The following is a 19377-nucleotide window of genomic DNA, read 5'->3' as shown; positions in this document are numbered from 1 at the left end:
ACCTGCTTGTAGGCAACCTGATATCATCACCTTGTCTGTTTGGTAGGGTGCTTGGTTATTCTGATCAGGGGCCTACTCTGAGTTAGGAATCTCTCTGCCAAAATGTGTGAGGAGGGTTTGTATAGCTATTCAAAACACAGATAATTTCTCCAATCTGCTTCACCTTGGAGAGTGACCAACCTGTGTATTGGCACAAACAAAGGATTAAAATGAAGGGCTTGGGGCAAGGTGAAGAGAACAAATGAGCTGCTAAGATATAGAGGTGGTGGCAGGAACTGCTTAAGTCAGCTTTGCCAACAAGAGAAATACACTGTGGAATCACAGCCTGAGTGACTCATAGCTTCTGTTAGTGCTGGTGCTCCTAAATAATGTAGTGACAGCTCCACAAGGACACTGAAGTGTCAAAGTCCTGCTTAAGTTGATACACTTCATCTTAAATCCTCTAAACAAGTAGGCCTTTAAAATGATAATTATTAAAATTATTATTAAATAGCAACTTTTTGTGGACTTATCTTAAAATTGCAGATTTAATGAATACTGCTTATAAAATAAGCATTATTAGAGCAAAGTGAAAGACTGCAATATTAAATAAGAATAAAAATGAGAGAATTCATTATTATGTCCTTCTGGATATGTCCTAAATAGATTATGATTATATCCTTCCAAATATCACACTTGAAATGTAACTGATTCTATGCTTTTTATTGTCATCTCAATTTCTATTTTTAAAGGAGTTTTCAGTTTTTCAACAGGATTAAGAATATACAAGAGACAATATGCTAAAAAGTGCTGGTCAAATTTTGATGGGAAACATCCTTATACCAACTGTTTAGATCAGTTTATCAGTGCAAAGCAGTTTTAATGCTTGAAAAAAACCCAAAACAACAAAACCCACCAAAACAAAAAACCCCAGAGGGATAATTTTTGTTCTAGAGGAGATCCAGCTTTTTTTAATATATTCCATACTTGAGTATGACTTTTTTGGCTCTCCTCCAGTGCCTCCAGTTTCTTCTTTGAAGCTCAATTTTTTTTTTTTTTTGTAAGAATAGTGAAAGCCACAGTCTTATGAGCCTCATTCTCTGTAAGATGTGCTTCTAAATGAGATCTTGCAGCCTACTTTTCCTTTATAAGGAGACCTAAATGCTGCACTGGTTCCCAGAATTTTAAATGCAAACGTTGTACCTTCTAAAGCTGGTTATTGTAGGTGAAGAAGCTTGTAGGATTTGAATTTGTTTATAGCAATTGCTATGACATCAGTAAATAAAGCTTCAGTACAGTTACCTTGTCTCTTTCTGGGTTCTCTGTTACCAGTAGCACTGGCAAAATATTATATCCCTTGGGAATCTTTAAATCCCGAAGCAGATTTCAAAAGCAGTGGAAGGAGCAGCCTCAGGGCTGACTGGTAATCTCCATATCACAGCCAGGAGAGCACAAAAGGTTTCTGTTGCCTTAAAGCAGAGCTGCACCTTTCAGAGGGCAGGAACTGGAGATGGAACAGGAGACCAGCACAAGTGTTTGGGAACTTGCTGAGATACCGACTGATGTGCCTGCTCCTGCACTGAGGGCTGCTGATAGAACCAAGTAAAGGGAATGGAATTAGAGCTGTGAATGTTTTGTACTCCTGTAAATATGCTAATGAGCAACATGGTTCCCTTTTGTCAGCATTTTCCAGAGGTGTTTCTGGTTGAAGAGCAGTGAAGCTCAGTCACAAGCAACCCAGCTCTGTGTACTGAAGGAGGGACAGGGAAAGAGGGAGCTCTGTTTATGCTCTGATCCCCCTGCAATTTTACTTTTCTGGCATTCTGAGTATCATGGCAGTGTCATTGCATAACCTTGTTTAGCATATTATTGAAAGAAACATGAAGAAACCAATAAAAAATCAGTTCCACTGCTCTGAAAAACAGTTATAAAAGTCTGTCACATTAATTTAATAATATTGACAGCATTGTTCAAGTTCACTTTCGGCCCTTATGTTCAATGAGAGAGGTTGGCGTATGGATCTAGGTTAGGAATAAGCAGAAGTATTTTCCTGGCTGTTGAAGGTCAGATAAAAAGTAATTCACAAGATTTTTTAACCTGCTTCTTTTTTTTTTTTTTTAATTAAATTAGAGATATTTACTTGTTACTCAGTTCAGAAAGACACATTTCCAGGTTTAATCTATCTGTGTGTACCAAAACAAGCATGCAGACACAGAGCAACTAAATTTATCATTGCTTTAGTGAGGTAGGCAGCTAAGATACATATGTCTATAAATGATACTAAATTAGAACTAGTGGCTCTAGTGGCTTTTTGTCAAATATCTTTATATGCATACGTATACATTGATTATTTTTTTCTCTCTCCTCTAAATATTTTAATTAGGTGAAGTCTGCTGGTCTCAGCTGCCTTTACAGTTGACTTCATTGTCAGTTCTCAGATGGCCAATAGGGGTAATTTTGCACGGGTGACTGATTTTTTTTCTTTCCATAATATGCCCACTTTCTACAGGCTTTGCTTTCTGCACACTGCTATAGTTCAGTTGTCTCTAAAACAGACATGTTTGGAGTATGTTTGATTTGCATTATGTTTTTTTCTTTAATTTGATTTAATAATTTAATAATAATTTTAAAAATATTTTTGGGGGGTTAGGGACAGCTGATTTATTTGTAGTAACAGAAAAATCCAACAAATACATCTGTATGGGTGTTGTTCTGTGTGTTTCCAAGTAAAACACTGCCATTCCAGCACTGTGGCAGAATTCAAGTTAACAAAGGAGAATTTTTTTACTTAAAAACTGTGTGTTGAAAAATTGCACAAAGTTTCTCTATGAAGTATTTACATTTTGTAATGATGCTTTATGGAGTTGAAGGTTTCACGGTATGATTCCTGATGCCTTGTTGAAATGTGCCTTAACTCATGTAAAGATTGTCAAAATGGCAATTAGAAAATTGAAAATGTATTAGTGCTTGGTGACATTCTCCAAATGCTGCTTCAGAGCACTAAGAGGAGGATATTTTTGCTGCTGTTAGGTTGTCATGTTTTCAGGATATGAAGTTCGATCTAAAGTACACAAACAGGGATGGAAATTTTCCCATTGACATGAGTGGCCTTTGGGATAGGTCCATGTTTAATTTCTTTCAGTGCAGGACCAAGAACACTCTTACAAACTACATAAATACTAGTCCTACAAGACAGAAAATGTGAGGTGACACGAGGTGACTTTCAAAAGGTATAGCAAGTCTGCAAGCACAGGAGAGCTGACTTTAAGCATTAAAATGGTGACTCCTCCCCAAGGAGAGACCATATTAAGAGGCAAGAAAGCCACTATAATTTCCAGACAGAGCTTGAGACAAAAGATTCTTGCACTGCTATTTTTTGGCTTGTTCTCACTACTGAGACTTCTTGCTGTGCTTCCTCGAATTCCTCTCACGTTCTTGTTGCCAGTCACCTGTTCTGCCTCAGTCTCCTGCCCATTACAGGACTCTGCCTCCCCACATGATGACTTTCACATTCGTTCCATGCTATCTTTTCTTTTTATAATTTCTTTTCTTCATTATAAACAGGCAAGTAAGTGTATAAATAGTCTGTATGTGTTAACAGTTGGATGCATATTATCACTGTGGCCACTTTGACAGTACTCTCAAATGGATTTAATAGATTTTTTTAATTCTTCAATTCGCTATTATCAGTATCAAGGAGCTTTTATTTGGAGAAGGTGATAGAGCAGAACAGTTCAGACTCCTGATAACTAGTGGGAGTCACACTTTAAAATGTCTACTCATTTGCAATCCCTCTTTTAAGGAGATTAAATTTGGGTATTCCCACATTTGCAACCCTTCAAAAATGTACCCTCCATATAATGCATTATAATGTTTTCTTCTATATTCTAGGGATTCTTCTCTTCAAATACTAATAATCTTGTTCTAGTGCATTTAGATTGCTGCAAAACCAGTAGTTTCTTTCTGACCGTGGAATAGTTATGTTAATACTGAAAATGTTACAAAGAAAGGTCTCAGTTCACACTCAGTTTGACCTGTGAAAATGCTCCAGGGTATTTCTGTCAAGTGTCTGTGGGAATACTTCCCTGTAAAATAAACCTGTGAGACTCATACAGTGCAAGTGTAATATTTAATTAATATATCTAATTGATTCTAAATAACAGGTCTGATAAATGAGTACTTCAGTGTCTGATTGCTTATGAACAATCTTTTTCCTGCTTTTTGGGTAAATTACCTTAATAGTATTTGTATGCAGAGATTGCTGAGACATTTATTTTGAATCAAAACAATACTTTTTCATTGTTGCACACTTTAGCAGCTCTGGATAGGCGTGTAAGAAGAAAGACTTAATGAAGGCAGGTGTTGCTGTAGTATTTCTAGAACATTTGAGTAAGAAATACTGAAAAGAAAAAAAAAATGTACTTTGACAAATTTCCAGTTTTTTTAGTTATTCAGACCAGCATGTGAATTTTTGGAGTAGTTCCCAGACCAAAGACTTTCTCAGAAAACCCTTTTTTTAAGACTTATGCAGATCACCAGGGTCATTTACTTGCATGTCTGATATTTATCCCCATCCTTTGGTCTGTTCTTTTAGGTTACAATTTTGCAGTGACTCTGTCATTGCCTGTGTTTCGTACATGATATAAACAGTCAAGAACAATAACCATCACAGTCAAACTAAAGGGGAAGTGAATGTGGCTGCTTAATATGGCCGTGACTGTCCTGAACCTTTTCCTTAGGGTTGCTTCAATGTTTCTAGAGATGAGTTTTCTGAAGCAGAGAGGAGCCCTGATGATTCAGGGACTGCCCCTGGATGTTCCACTCTCACCTGCACACCAGGAGCCCCAGGCACTGATCTCTGCAGCACAGTCTGTAAGGCTGATGGTTAAATTTCTTTGTCTGTCACTGTTAGGGGAACAGATTGGAATAAAAAGAGCAATTAAAAAATCCTGGATTATATATACTGAAAATTTTCTTGATTAAATTTTTTCTTAGATTTCTTGTCAAGGAAGGAATCAGGCCTATTTGTATGACAGATTGGGAACTTAGAGACAATTGGGGTTTCTGGGCATTACTGTGTAGAAATACTGACTGTATTCAGCCCATAGTGTGACTGTGAACCCCCAGAGGTTACCTCATACATTTACTTAATGCAAGTCTGTTTTGTGTCTTCTGGGTGCCAAATTCCACCTGTATAATGTTACATCACATAATCGGGATCTGTCTGTACAAGTTTGCTCAGAAAGCAAGGAACTTGTTTCTGGAACTTAACTTTCCTCTGGTCAGTGTCTGCTTTATTCAGACTCAGTAAAACAAAATACTTAAAAAAAAATCGTTTAACTGATGCTCTTTTGCGGGTGCAACTTATGTTAAACAATGTATATGTGTCAAAATAGATTTTGATATGTTTAATATGTGGCTTTTAAGATCATGCATAATCAAAGACTAAATAAGCAGAATATAGTTAGTGTACATTGTACTGTCAACTCTAATGTTCTTGGAGGCATACAGCTGTCTTCTGCCACCAATGACATACTCCCTCTTTTCCTAGTTCACTGCTGAGGGGTGATTGCCTCTGCTCCGATTCTATTTTCATTTGACCAGCAGCCAATTGCGTATTTTCTCTCCGACAAAAAGGATTGATACTTACCATGCTGAAAATTAAGTCCTGTTCTTGCTTGATTTTTTTATATTGGTTTCTCAGTTGCAGTGTTGGATTATAAACTAGACATTTTTATAGTTTGAAAATGAAAGGAAACCACTGCTCCAGTTGACCTTGCAGGCTGGGAGGAATCTCAAGTTGTTCTTTGGAGATGTGCTCCTTCTTAGAGGAGTTCGATGGCTTTGATATAACTGCTGTAAAATATGTAGGTCTTCCCGTGATTTTCCCCCTCTAAGTTTTGGGTTTCAAAAAGATCAAAAATAGAACAGAGGATGAAAGTCTGCCAGGGAAACCAGCACAGTTCAACTTCAGAACTTTAAGTCTGATTATAAGAAGCTGTTAGCTCAGGAAGCCTTGCTTGTCCAGCACTTATGATTTCCCCTGAGCAGGAGGAATGCTAATTAACATTCACAGGTCTAAGACTGTTTAGCTTAATGGAGAGACTGCTCTTTATTTTTGTCTTATTTCAGTTTTTCCAAACAGACCAAGGTTTTATTTCCCATTAAAATAAATGTAGGCCAAAACCCAGCTGACACGATGATGAGACCAATTTAGCTGAGTACACAGACTAAAACGATGCAGTCAGTGCAGCATTAGATAAGAGGTAAGATTGTGCTCTAAGTTGAAATGCTCCTGCAGTGAAGACAAGCCCTAAGAGAAAGATGTCAGAGAGCATAGGAAGCTTACTAGGGCAGAGACTAATAGGAATGAAATTAAGTGAAAGGAAAATGAAAGCTGTCAAGCCTATTAGCTTGAGCTGTAATATACTGTAAAATAAATTTCCAAAGGAAATTGCTGTGTTTTAGCCAGAAAATCTAACACTGCATAAATAAATAGCTTGTCAATTAATGGGCTTTGCAGTATATGTGTCTTTATAAATACCACAGATAATGTTCCTGCATGGACTGCAAATGCTAGAGGTGGTTGCTGCATCCAAATTCATAATGTTGTGGTTTTCCAAGTCAAGGCTGTGTTCAGCCTGTTCCCCACGCAGGGAGAGGTCCTTGGCAGCTCCTCTAACGCTGTGCCAAGGCTACTCTTCATTACTGGGATTTTCATGGGTTGCAGCATTATTGCCCTATAGTTCATTAGCTATAAATTACATTTATTATGAAAAGAAGTATATAAATGTATTTTGTTTTGTCCTTTCCATTGGATGCTTTTTGATCACTATATGGGAGCAATAAATCAGCACCCACAGAAAGTGGCTTTTGGGAAGCAAGATTTCACACAGCCTTTTCAGTTTTTCTTAGTGATGGCTGAATTTATTTACCACTTTGCTTCCCATTAAAATTGGTAGTAACAGAATCACTAAACATGCTTTCAAAAATAGGGCATGTTTTGGCTGAGAATAGTTGCACATATGTATTACTTTCTTTTATCACCAAACAGTGTGTATATGCTATCAAAAGTAAATTTTTAGCACTTTAAGAACTTGTTTAGACATTTCTAAACATGAGTCCATGCTATGCAGATATGGTAAACATTACTTTTTTCAGTATGTTTTAATTTAGGGATATCATAATGTAAATTAATGCACTAAAATATGTTTAAATTCTGTGTTTTTAATATAATAGACATTTACATCATAAGTCTGTTCATTGTTGCATGCCCACTAAAACCTCCTCTGCTTTACAAATGGCAGGCTCCTTCCCTTGTCCCCCTCCTACTGCCACCTCAAACCTTACCATAACAGTGGGAATTTGAAATCCCTGTAGAAGAATAAGCAAGATTATTGTGCTTGATGTGCCATTTGTATATGATTGTTTTAAGAAGAAGTTATTGCAGAGTATATAACAGTGTATTTGTAAAGGAGATATTCTTTGCACATTTTATTTTCAGGGCAATAAGAAACTGTACCTTTCAAGCTCCTAAACAGCATTTATCTTTTTGATAAAATATACTATTAGGGTAGAAGGTATTTTACATTTATAGGCTGCCTGTTTACAAAAAAACCTTTTTTTTTTTTTTTTTTTTTTAAGTCCTAGGCCACCAATTCCTCTATCTCTGCTTCTATCAGAAGAAGAAGCAAGCATAATAATTCAGTCATTCTGGAGAGGTTATCGGGTAAGACTAATCTATAATTATTTTGCTTGATGTTGAAAACTGTAGGACTGTGAAGGCCCCAGGGAAAATCCTTACATAAATTTTAAGTAGGGGATACTATAAATAGCTGCTGAGACCCCTATGGTTCATTGGCTTTGGATGTTGCTCTGCCTTATGCCTAGTGACTACAGCTTTTTTTCACAGACATTTATGCTGATGTAATCTCAGTGTTTTCCTCTACAACAGAAAATCCACAGAAATTCGATTTTCAAAAGTGTGATTACAGTGAACAGTTTTCTCTTTTAAATTGAAAGTTGCTCTGGTTAGTTGCTAAAGGATGGAATGTTGTTTTGCTTCATGCAGGGATATGTGAGTGAGTGAGGGTGGAGATGCACAAGGAGGATTGGTGAGGTCTGTGTGCTCAGACAGAGCACACAGAAACAAAAAATTGAGACCAAGGATGAGACAGGAGATGTAGGATAGGCATGAAGGCTTTTATTCCAGGAAAGGGAAAGCAAAATGGTGAGCAGATGTTGTAAGACATACTAGTAATACAACTAGTAATGCAATCCCCAGTTTAAGGGGGGAAAGCAAGAAGCATAAAATAAATACAAAGAAAATTGTCCAATACTATTATTTTGGAGGGTAACAGCCATGCTAACCCTAACCCTATGATGCTAAATGAATTATTTTGAAAATACTGAACAAATCCTGTCAAATATTTTTTTTTTAAAGCTTCATGCCTTGGAAAGAAATAGACTTGAAATTCAGGTGACTTCGGTAATGAGGAAATGTCTTTGCTTCCTTTATCAAAATTTAACCTTCTAAATAGCCCCCAGATATAGCAGCAATTTCGTTGTGATGGACAGTGAGACATCTCTGGATGTCAGATGATCTTTAAATAACAAGCAGTATAAACCACTCTCTGTTAAGGTCTTTTTTACTATTTTTAACAAGCACAAATATATAAGTGGCTCCTATAATGTGCTGTGCAGCCAAAGACTATGAAATACCTCAAAATGGTCTTCTTGACCGATCGATTTTTGCGGCGCTTTCTGTTGTTTGTTTTCCTTTATTTCTCTTTTTTAAACAGAGATGGCATTGACAGTAACATTAATTAGGCCAGACAGTATCCCTGCAGGCATCCTTGCAGAGGAGTATTGCAAAGGCAACGATTATCCAGTAACAGTTATGTTTGCTGAACAGTGCAAGGTGGCTCAGGTACCTTGTGCTTCTATAAAAGCTTGTTAAGGGCACGATTCTCCCTTGCTGTACAGATTAACTTCAGAATTTTCACCCTAGTATTTATCATTCTAAACCAGTTCCCAGAAATGAGAGAGAAACCCTAGCTGTAAAAGGTAGGAGACATAAAAAATAACTCAGACTATAAAATTAGCTGTTAAAGTTTTATCTTATTTGAGATGAAAGCACTCGGGTTTTTAAAAAATCAAAAATTAAAATCAGAATATAAAACAAAAATCAAGAGTAACAAGTCACTACATAGGGTAATGTGTTATCCTTGGGCTTTTAAATTGAGAGAACACTAAGCTTAAATGGGATTTCATTGTATTAATGATGAAGTATGTTATGAAAATTTACCAGATTATTTGCCTTTAAAATAGATAGCTCTGTCAGCTAACACTGATTTAGTGTGGTAATAACTGAACATTTACAAATAATGCCCTTTTGCATTCTGTGGATATTATTGTGTCAATATTTGAAAATATTTTCTGATGTTTTTCATGAAACCTTGTTTTATAATTCATAGAATCTAGAACTTTGGAACACCATTATTGAAATAAAAATGTGCACAGCGGTTTAATATTGAATAATTAAACACAAGCACATATAGATACTTTACATGGCACTGTGCTAAAGAGACAGTGCACTTCATCGCTGGTTTTCTAAGACTCATCTTCTATGGACTCAGACCACTTCTGAGGTATTTTGTTAACCATACTGATTTAGGCAGTAGAGTTTATCTAGTTATAAAACTGACGGAGCATCATGTCTTCTCATGGCACTTCACTTGTTTCTGCCACATCTAGCTGTCTGAGTGTGCCAGTATCAAAAACACGTGGCAAAAAGATGCAAAAATGGATCAGAGAGTAAAGGGTTTTTTATGTAAAGGGAAAAAAACACTATAGGTACAGAATATTGAGAACTTTTTCATAGCAAAGCATGATCAAAGCAGTACATTCATCATTATCTGCAGCACATTCGAGAAATACGCTTGTTTTGGTAGTAATAATTGATGGCTGCCATCAAGAGTCCTTGCTACAATCTTTCATACAAAGACATTGACGGGTACTCTGAAAATTATTTCAAGTTTAATCAAGAGCTAAATTCCAGAACAAATAGCAGAGGGAGCTACAACTGCTGAGTTTTGTAAGGAGGTCACAGAAAAGATGTCATCTTGAGTGGGCTCTTTGAGGGCAAGGAGGAGCACTCAGAGAAGATCTGCACAGCTCTGTCATCAGAATTCTTTCTCTTCACTTTCCATCATCCTTTTTATTGAGCTTCCATTCAACTGTCACAGGCCAAGGCAGTATTTAGATAGGTATCAATTTTCCAGGCACTTTCCCAGCACAGGATGATCTATTCCTTCACCCCTCTAGTGCAGAATCTTTGCTTAGTGCCATTTTTTCATAGGGGCTTTTTAAACTTTACAATTTGCAGAACTAGTGGACTGAGGGGACTTTTCATTAACACAATTTCCTCGCATGTCTCTGGGTGAAGTTTTGGGGTGTTTTCCTTCTGCTGTTGTGCAACATGTTCTCACTTAGCATTGAAAGAAGTTTATTTTGACTAAGTCTTGTATATTTTTCTTAGAGTTGAAATTGGACAGTGCTGTGTAAATATTCAGTGCTATTTTATACGTGTTGTTTGAGGAAAAGTTGAACCTGCTTCAATTTTGATTTGTATCTTTCAAAGTGTAGTCGTGCTCTTGCTATCACAACTTTTATTACTTTCCAGCAAGTTGTGGCTCCCAGGAAAGGCTTAATCCCAGAAGGTCACATGAACATGCCCTGTTCTTTGCAGCAAGTATAGATTCAACTCAAGTGACTTGGCTAGGAGTGAACTCCCACTTCAAAGCTAAGAACCCTTCAGGGCTGCAGGCGTGGCTGGTCTGCAGGAGAGACAACAAGACTTTTGACTCTGTTTATTTGCCTGGAGATTTTGCTGCTGAGTCATGGCTTTGCAGTCGTGGTGGAACTGCACTCTGCTTCCAAAACAGACAGCTTTCTGGGGAATTGTCACAACTGTGCTAAACTGTAATCTATTAAGCATATTTGGAACATGTTGATGTATTTTGTTACGTTCCTGTTACCTGTTTTACTGCAGATGGCATATCTGTGTTTTGTTTGTGATTTTTTTGCTTTTGTTTTGGTCGCTTTTCTAAAAAAGACACTTTGTTCTGGAAGCTCATGTTCACTGCTTGGATTTAGTGTTGGACTTTGGAGTATTTGACTGTATATGACTATGCCTTCATCTCAGAACACTGTTTCATTATATATTCCACTGCACTTTCACTGTTTTATTTGTCTAGGGAGAGTACACAGAACCTACCGCACTTGCCATTTATCTTTTAACTGCTGTCTTCATTTTCAGTATACAGAGACCACTGTGGCCCTGTCATGGGACAAAATACAGGTCTTACACAGCTGAAGTTGTAAATGGGCACATCATTTTTTCAGAAATTTTGTATTTATATATACAGGTAGTAATTTGTCTATGTTCCTGCCTCTTCCATTGCTGTCTTTTATATGCTTGAGTCCTATAAGCATTCCCTTAACCCTTTCCTGTGCAGATAAACTGACTCCATGTAATAGGGAATTATTTGGCTTATAAAAGCACACATGACAGCCTAAAAGAAAAAATGTCTCTTGCAAGCCTATAGTATCCTGTATTTGGAATTATATTTTATTTTTTGCAAATAGTATTTGATGGATTTAATGGAAAATGATCTTGGTTTTTTGTATAGCTGAAAAGAAGATCACTAGTAACTGTGACTTCATTTTCAAAAGTTCATAACAACCTTGTAAGAAATTCTTATGACTTTTATAGAAGATATTACGAAACTATATCAGTATAATGGAATATTATTAGAGACCTAAGAGGTATCTGATGTCAAGTCACTGAGTAAAAGTCTTGGCTGTCTTTATTGATCGAGTAACCTTGTATTGTATTTCTGCTCTGCCAGTGCAGTGTCTGAAATATAGCAAGTTATCTTCTCCTAAGTGGATTGAAGAGTGCTATGGGAGTTCAGCTACTGTCCATTGCATTCCCAGCTGCAGCACAAAGGAGAAATTCTGTGTAGAAAGAATACTTTTGATAAATAATTGATATTGTTTTCTTTAAGGTTTGGGTTTTTTTATAACCAGTGGGAAACTGAAGTCCTGCTCTTTTGCTCTGTATGTCTCTTAGTAAAGTGAGAGAAAAGCAGAGTGTAATGGAGAAGAGTACCAGAGTTCAAATCACAGAGCAAACTCACTACTGTATCATGTAAGAATAAAATAAACAGAAATTGATTTAGAGATTTTCTAGAGAACTAAGTAGTCATCTTCCTGCAAAAAAAAAAAAAAAAGGTGTCCAGAAGAAACTGAGCTTATTGCTACTTGTTTCTACCATGTTTATTCAATGTCTGCCCAAATTACCAGGACATTAAGTCATAGAATCACAGAATGTTTGATACGATGACATTTTTTATATGTAATATTTAGGGGACAAAATCCAACCCAAACCAAAATAGGAGCTGCATTTTTAAAATAATTCGATTACAATTTGAATATGACTCTAAGAGAGTAGTGTCTAAGGTAATACTGGCATGTCCCCTTCCTACTGTTGTTCAGAAGGACAGTATCTGGTGCACTGGAGGTAGTAATTGTGTGAATGCCAAGGCAGACAATGGGCTGCTAATTAATCAAATCCGGCTTACAACAAGTTTAAGTTTAAGTCGCAGAGTGGTAAAAGGTGGTGATGCAGAGCTGGCTGGCTTTTATGTTAGCAACAATACTAAAAAAATTCAACTTAAATCTAAATGGAATCAGGGTCTATGGCTATTGTAATTTTTTTGTGGAAGCAGAATTATGGCCTTGATGGGGTGATTGACTGACAAAGAATAGATATCATGTAATGCAGTCCAATTACTTTGAATAACAGATTAATGGCTCTCCTGTTTGCGAAAATTGTATGGCTGGGGTTGCCAGTCAGCCTATTTGCAGCTGATGGCAGGTGTGAATCAGTTTGCTGGAATAAATTCCCTTCTGTATGACCCTTCATGCTCCTCTTGTGCTCTGTTATGTTGGTCACTGGGTTGGTTTTATAGTGTTGTGGTTTTCTAAAGGCACTAATACCCTTCAGCAAAATGCTCGAAATTTTAATTAACTCAAAGAATAAGCGTCTCACTGCAATCATATTCTCAGGAGTCCTTGGTAATCAAAGTGATCCCCTAATTGGCATATTTATGTTTCCAGTGGAGTCTCTCAATGATGTGGGTTTTATTTCTGTGTAAGTTGAAAACTGTAAACCCCTGAGACTGTGCTTTTACCTCAGGCCCAGTAAAAAGGATGGCTGTCATGTATTTGCCCGGCCACAGCCCCATGAGAAAAACTGTATCATCATCTTGGGTAACACAAAGGTATATAAATGTAGTTGTATTTTCTGTGTTCCCTTTCACAGGTCCGTTGTAACAGTGAAATACAAGAGCTACGTCAGTGGCAAAAGAAGTTCAGAGAGGAGAGACACATTAATAAAGTAGTGTCACAATTCTGGACTAAGCAGGAAGCAAAAGGTAAGTGAATTAAATTGTGTTGTTTTTTTTTTTTTTTTTTTTGTTTTTTTTGTTTTTTTTTGGTGGGGAGGGTTAGGAGTTTTTTGTTTGTTTGTTGGGTTTTTTTACATTGTGCTGAATTTTTATACTTGGAGTTGTATTAAAAAATAGGCCACAGTAGGATGCTAAGCCTGAGTGAGAAGGTGAAGTCTGGTGGCAATGCTTGGCTGTTTCTTTACAGTCACTATTTACTCTGTGTTAGTTGCCTGTATAGTTGCTGAAAGTGGCAATGAAAAATACAAAACTCAGTAATTTCAGAAGACTATGACAATTTCCTGGCACGGTATTTCATAGGGCAGGATTAGACCTCTACCAGCTACTCACCATATAAACACTTTTCTACCAGATGGGTCGTAGTACAGTTTATCCAAACTGTGGGATTTCTCTGGTAAATGTTCTATTGGCATTTTACTCTAGTTATTTATAGCAGAACTTGGCCTGTAGAATTCTAAAAAAATAAAACAAACCCAAACAACCCAATAAATTGCCAAGGGAAATGAGGCTGTATTGCTTTAAGAACCAACACTGTAATTTGTTTCTTTTTTTGCCCTGTTTGTGGACAAGGCTTCGCTGACAGGGCCAAAGGTCTATTCACTTAGGCACAGAGGTTTAATTATGATTATTCACCCAGCCTCTTTGTCTACTAACTCAGGAAAATTCACAAGTTCCTCAACCAGTCTACATTTTATCAGCCTCTGTGGGCTGGACTGGGCCCTGATGGAGGTGGGGAAGTGAACTCCACACCCACAGCTGGAGGTGAGAACGGGTCGTTCAGCTGTGGCTGTGCTGAAAAGAGGGGAAATCATGTTGTACCAGCCACCACTGTGTGCCCTTCAGATTGATGACACTGTCCAACGTGTGTTCTCAGCTGGCCAATCTTTGTCCTGACCTTAGGGAGAGTAATTTTTTTTGGTGATAGCAGGGTTACAGTTACAATGGCTGCGTAGATTTTGCCAGAATTTATTTATATTTATATTTATATTACTGTTTTAATCTACAAAATATCAGGTTTTATTTACCAGTCCATGAAATTTCCTAAGGGATATTTTATAGCTGAATTTAATTAATTTTGAAGAACAAAATCATCCATCACAACGGGGGGAAACTGCATTTACATGTGTGTATATATATGAGGTATATATAAGGGAAGTAGAATTCTTGGCTTTAGTAGCTTAGACCTAGAAGATTAAATCATGCAGTGACTAGTAACAGTGTACAAAAATGATGAAAAAATAAAATCAAGGAGCCATAAGTTGTCTTCCAGCAGACTTGACTAATATGTAATGAAAACTTCTGCAGAGCAACCAAAGTTTTCTTCAAGTGGGATTTCATAGCCTATCTACTATGGTTTATTGTGACTTTACTTTGAAAAAAAAATGTAGGCATCTTTTTAAAAGAAAACATAGATATATTTGGTTTTGATCATCTGAAAACAGTGGATTCGAATTTACTATGATAAAATTATTCTCATTATAGATTTAAAACATAAAAGCTGAATTCTTTTCTTTGTAGTACATGTTCAGTTCTGTCAGTGTTAATTGTTAGAAAATTGCATTCCTGGAGGTGATAACAGAAGATGGCCTACCAGTCTTGTTAATTAATTTTAAATTATTGCAATTTAATGTTTGTGGTTTAGACTTTCTGTTTCTAATTTGTTAGTATTTCTACCATCTCATCAAGGCATGTTTTTTTCACACATTCCATTATCCATGATACCAGTAAGAGTTACAAATGCACACATCCCACTTCTAAGAAACAAACCTATATATTCACAACACACCCCTATGAAAAAGGATGAATATGATATTAGATCATATGATGACCATCATGGTTTACAGTCTTCATACATGTAAAATCCTAAAGGTGAAAATTACAAGTGCATTTTCAGAGGACAAGAGGAAACCATTTTCAAAATGCTGCCTAAGAAAAGTAGGGCCTAAGGGTGGACTGTGTCATTTGGCAGTTCAATTGATTAAAAAAACTCCTGTGGATAAAGAAATTTAATCTTTCCATAAACTCTACTAATGTTGTTTCGGAGAGTTGTAGTGATAAGGTTTCCTTTGCTGCCTTTGCCAATTGTTTCAAAAGGAAAATTTTCTTTTAATCAGTCTCATAGACCTTTCTTGTCATCAAATCAGTTTTTTCAGGACTGTAGGACACACAGCTGTTTCACCACTTCAAAGAAAGTTGCAAAATTCCCCCTTTTCAATTTTTTCTTAAACCACTGTAAGTTTATATTGCCTATATCACATCAGCTTTCAATATTAATTCCTTAACTGCGCTCTGCTAAGTTAATTTAAGAGTATCCATACATGAAATAGCCTTGGGGCCCAGACAGATGGCTATTTGGAAACAGCTGTACTAGTTTGAGAAGTTACTGTCCAGGGGTTTTCATTATCAATCTCAGCTGTGATGCCATAATTAATTTTGTTAGTGCTCCAGCTGCTCTTATTTCTGCTGTTATTATCCTACTGTTTATTAATGCTGTTAAACCCAATTTCATTGTGAAGTCAGCAAGATTACTTTAACTGCTTTTACCAGTGACTCAGTCTAACCCAGCTGACTGCACTGAGGAGGATTGTGAGCACTCACACAATAATGAATAGCATAACACAACTACTTCTTAACCTTGTATTTCTAAGCATTTGGTTTAGCTGAATTAATTAATTAGGTTAATTCAATTAATCCCCTTTAATTAAACCACTTGAGCTCTTCCCATCAAGCAGAAAAAGCATTTATTTTTACTAAAAACTCAGATGTCACAAATAAAGCATTAAGATTCATGATCAAAAGAAAAAGAATAACATTTTTAAATAGACACGGCATTTTATTATGAAGTTAACCACGTTAGGAAAAATAATGAAGTATCTCTTAAATTTCTATCTGACTAAGCCTGTTTATTAGATGCTGTAAACAGTGTTGAATCTAACTGTAGGGGATGAATTGTGAGCTGCCAAATAGCTTTTAGAAAACGATGACTCGAGCAGTAATGTGATTCTATTGACACTACTAGAAAGATCAGCATACCTTCCATGGAAATATCAGCCAAAGACTCAGTTAATGTGAGCTAACAGGCAGAGTCTGCTTTGTTGTGGCTTTCAGCACAATGCAATGTGTACCTTATTTCAAGGGCATGTTCTAGGCAAAGACATACAGCTTTATGGAAGTGTGTTTGTATAATCTTGACCAGTGTGACAGTTAAAAAAAGATAATAAGAAGAAGTTAGAAAAGTAAACTGATTGTAATTAACGAATCCGAAGGCATTCTTAATTTATTTTTCTGGTGTCAGAAAGTTTGTCAAAACATGCTCATTAATTTTGAGGCAAATAGTTAAGTTTTCATTAGAACATAACCAGAATGAAACAGTTCTGGAGGTTTTTTTTCAGGTGGAGACCAAAAGTCTCATTTTTAGGGGGCAGCTAAGGTAATCCAGTAACTTCCCCATTAAAAAGGCAGCCCTTGGCCAAGGCTCCTGCCTTCCTCTCTCTCCTTTTCTTGGCACTACCACTCATGGCTTCACGGTGAGTTGGTTCAGCTGGCTGATGTGACAAAGAACTGCTCCTCAGTTCTGCTCTGCTGCCCCTCGGGATGGCTTTGTGCTGGATCAGCCTGATAAACTGACTCGCCCGGTAATGACACCATCCTTACATCCAGTGCAAGGGAAATGGTGCAACAGTAATTGAGGGAAGGAAAACTGCCCGTTTGTGATGGCCACTCGCTTTTGGATCAGCTCATCTGTGCCGTGCCTGCTGTGTCATGTGAAACCATCCCCACCTGGTATGTCTGCGTGGGGTGGGAGGCTGGGGTATAATGTAGCCTCACATAAACCACTGATTCTCCCCCTGCTTCAAAGCATCTTGATTTTTTTTTTTCCTTTGTAATTCTTTATTCTTCTTTTGCTCTCTCTCTTATACTACTTATTATTACTTTTGAAAAGTGCTCTAGGATAAAAAGTGTGAAAACTGCATGAAAATTACTTTATACTTTATTAGCACCTTGCAGGACTGTTGACCTCTTTTAATGCACATGCTGGCAAAATTTCTTCTTGAGTGCAAAGAAAAACAGTGTGTTTCTTTCAGCATATACCCAAGACCATAAAGCTACAGCATTCTTGGCTGACATTTTATTTGCTATACTGCTCCACTGCTGCAACATTACATTCCACAAAATTATCTATATTTAAAGTATGATAGTCCTTACTCTGAAAATTGCCTACATTTTCTTTGGTCAGACTGAAAATGTAGAAAGAAGCGTAACACTTAAGATTTAGTTTAGTGGCTCACAGCTTTAGACTTGTAGGGAGACAGATTATTTTCTCCAATATAGCACAGCTGATGGAATAAATTTGTTTGAGAATATTTTACAGAATTCTAAAAAAATATTACCTTCTACAGAAAATACAGCTAATCAAAAACCAGGCTCCAGAGGATGTGAGTGAATAGCAGATGAGCTGGGGGTTGTGTTTTTTTTAATTCTGATTTGCTGAAATTACTTTAATGTAAATATATTTAAGTAAGTGATTTAATAACCTGTATGTTATTTAAGGTATGTTTGGCAGGATGTGCCACAGTGCAAGGCCTGCCTCTGGTTTCATGAGGCTGATGCTCTACCACGAGCTTGTCAGTTTAGGAGAACTTCTTTACCCACCATGCATTTATCTAAGACTGTCCATATCAATTTTTTCATCATCTGCATCCTAAAACATCCATACTGGAAAATCCTTGAAAATATGAATGAGATTTCAACTACAGGGGAGAACAGGCTGCGTATTTCCCACTAGAGCAGGAACAGGTCTCAAGTGTCAAGAAGCAAGGAAATGCAGTCACTCACTCCTTAGACAGCTGTGATTGTCTCCACCTGACTGATGAGGAAGGATTTGAAAGCTTAATATCAAGCTAAGTTGAACAGGGAAAGTTTCGTCTACGTAGTATGGAAGGATGGCTGTATGTAATCCTATCACATCAAAGCAAAATTAACTGAGGAAGGGAAAAATGTTAAATTCAGAACCCAGGGAAAAAAAAATGGTTACACTGTGAAACTTCTTTGAATTAATTCCATAAACATATAAATATATGAGTATAGTCATGTGCTCTAATGGATCCTTCTTAACGGGGCCATAAATGAAGTTACAATCACATGAATGTTTGCAGGACTGAGTCATTTCGCAAGGAAAATATATAAGGGAAAAGGGAATAATATATATAAATGGGAAAACTTACACTAGGCTTAGAAAAATATTTAAAATGTATTGTAGGTAATAATGTTGGATTAGGAAAACACAAAGTCTGAATAGCTAATGGATTTCTTACAGACTGCATCTCTGTGCTTTATTTAGGAAAATTCAGCTCAGTAAAATGCAAGGAATTCATCAGCTTTATGTGAGAGTTTCTTTCCCCCCCCGCCCAGCTTTCACCATGGGCGGTTGAAATATTTTAGGAAGATTTAAAACTAAATAATTTGTTTCTAATTTCATCTGCATTTCTTTTACTACAGACGCACTTTGTATTAATTTAATTATGAAACTCTTGTAAGTGGTGATCTCATATTTTATGGTTTTATACTTTTAATCTGCTATATTATGTAACATATATATATATATACACACACATATATGTTAAGATCTTACATGTTGAAGGTATTTTCTCAAACTGGCTTCAAACTGAGCTGTATAAACAGGATTAAAGTGGAAGGCTACTTGCTGTCAGCAGGACACTGCACTTAAAAGAATTTGACTCTTTTTTTTTTTTTTTAAATTACTGTACTTACAGGTATTTGTTTCTTTCTGAAAGCAAAAGTGCTGCAGTCAAAATGGTTTAAAATGGCTGCATCTATGTGATTGCTTTTGATTTAAAAGCAC

At 36.7% G+C, this 19377-nt stretch overlaps 1 protein-coding gene across 1 annotated transcript in view; it reads left to right on the top strand.

The window, feature by feature from the left end:
• Nucleotides 1-19377, top strand: part of IQCK (IQ motif containing K) — a 48937-nt gene that overhangs the window by 7298 nt on the left and 22262 nt on the right. The window contains exons 6-7 of the mRNA XM_027885398.1: nt 7624-7708; nt 13370-13481. Coding sequence (XP_027741199.1) covers nt 7624-7708; nt 13370-13481 — 197 coding nt within the window. The remainder of the gene's footprint in view (nt 1-7623; nt 7709-13369; nt 13482-19377) is intronic.

This window comes from Empidonax traillii, unplaced genomic scaffold (assembly GCF_003031625.1).
Source record: "Empidonax traillii isolate 1590-97213 ecotype Southwest subspecies unplaced genomic scaffold, ASM303162v1 scaffold166:size2381449, whole genome shotgun sequence".
Classification (NCBI taxonomy): domain Eukaryota; kingdom Metazoa; phylum Chordata; class Aves; order Passeriformes; family Tyrannidae; genus Empidonax; species Empidonax traillii.
Note: the sequence above shows the minus strand (reverse complement) of the source record. Positions and strands in the feature narration are given on the sequence as shown.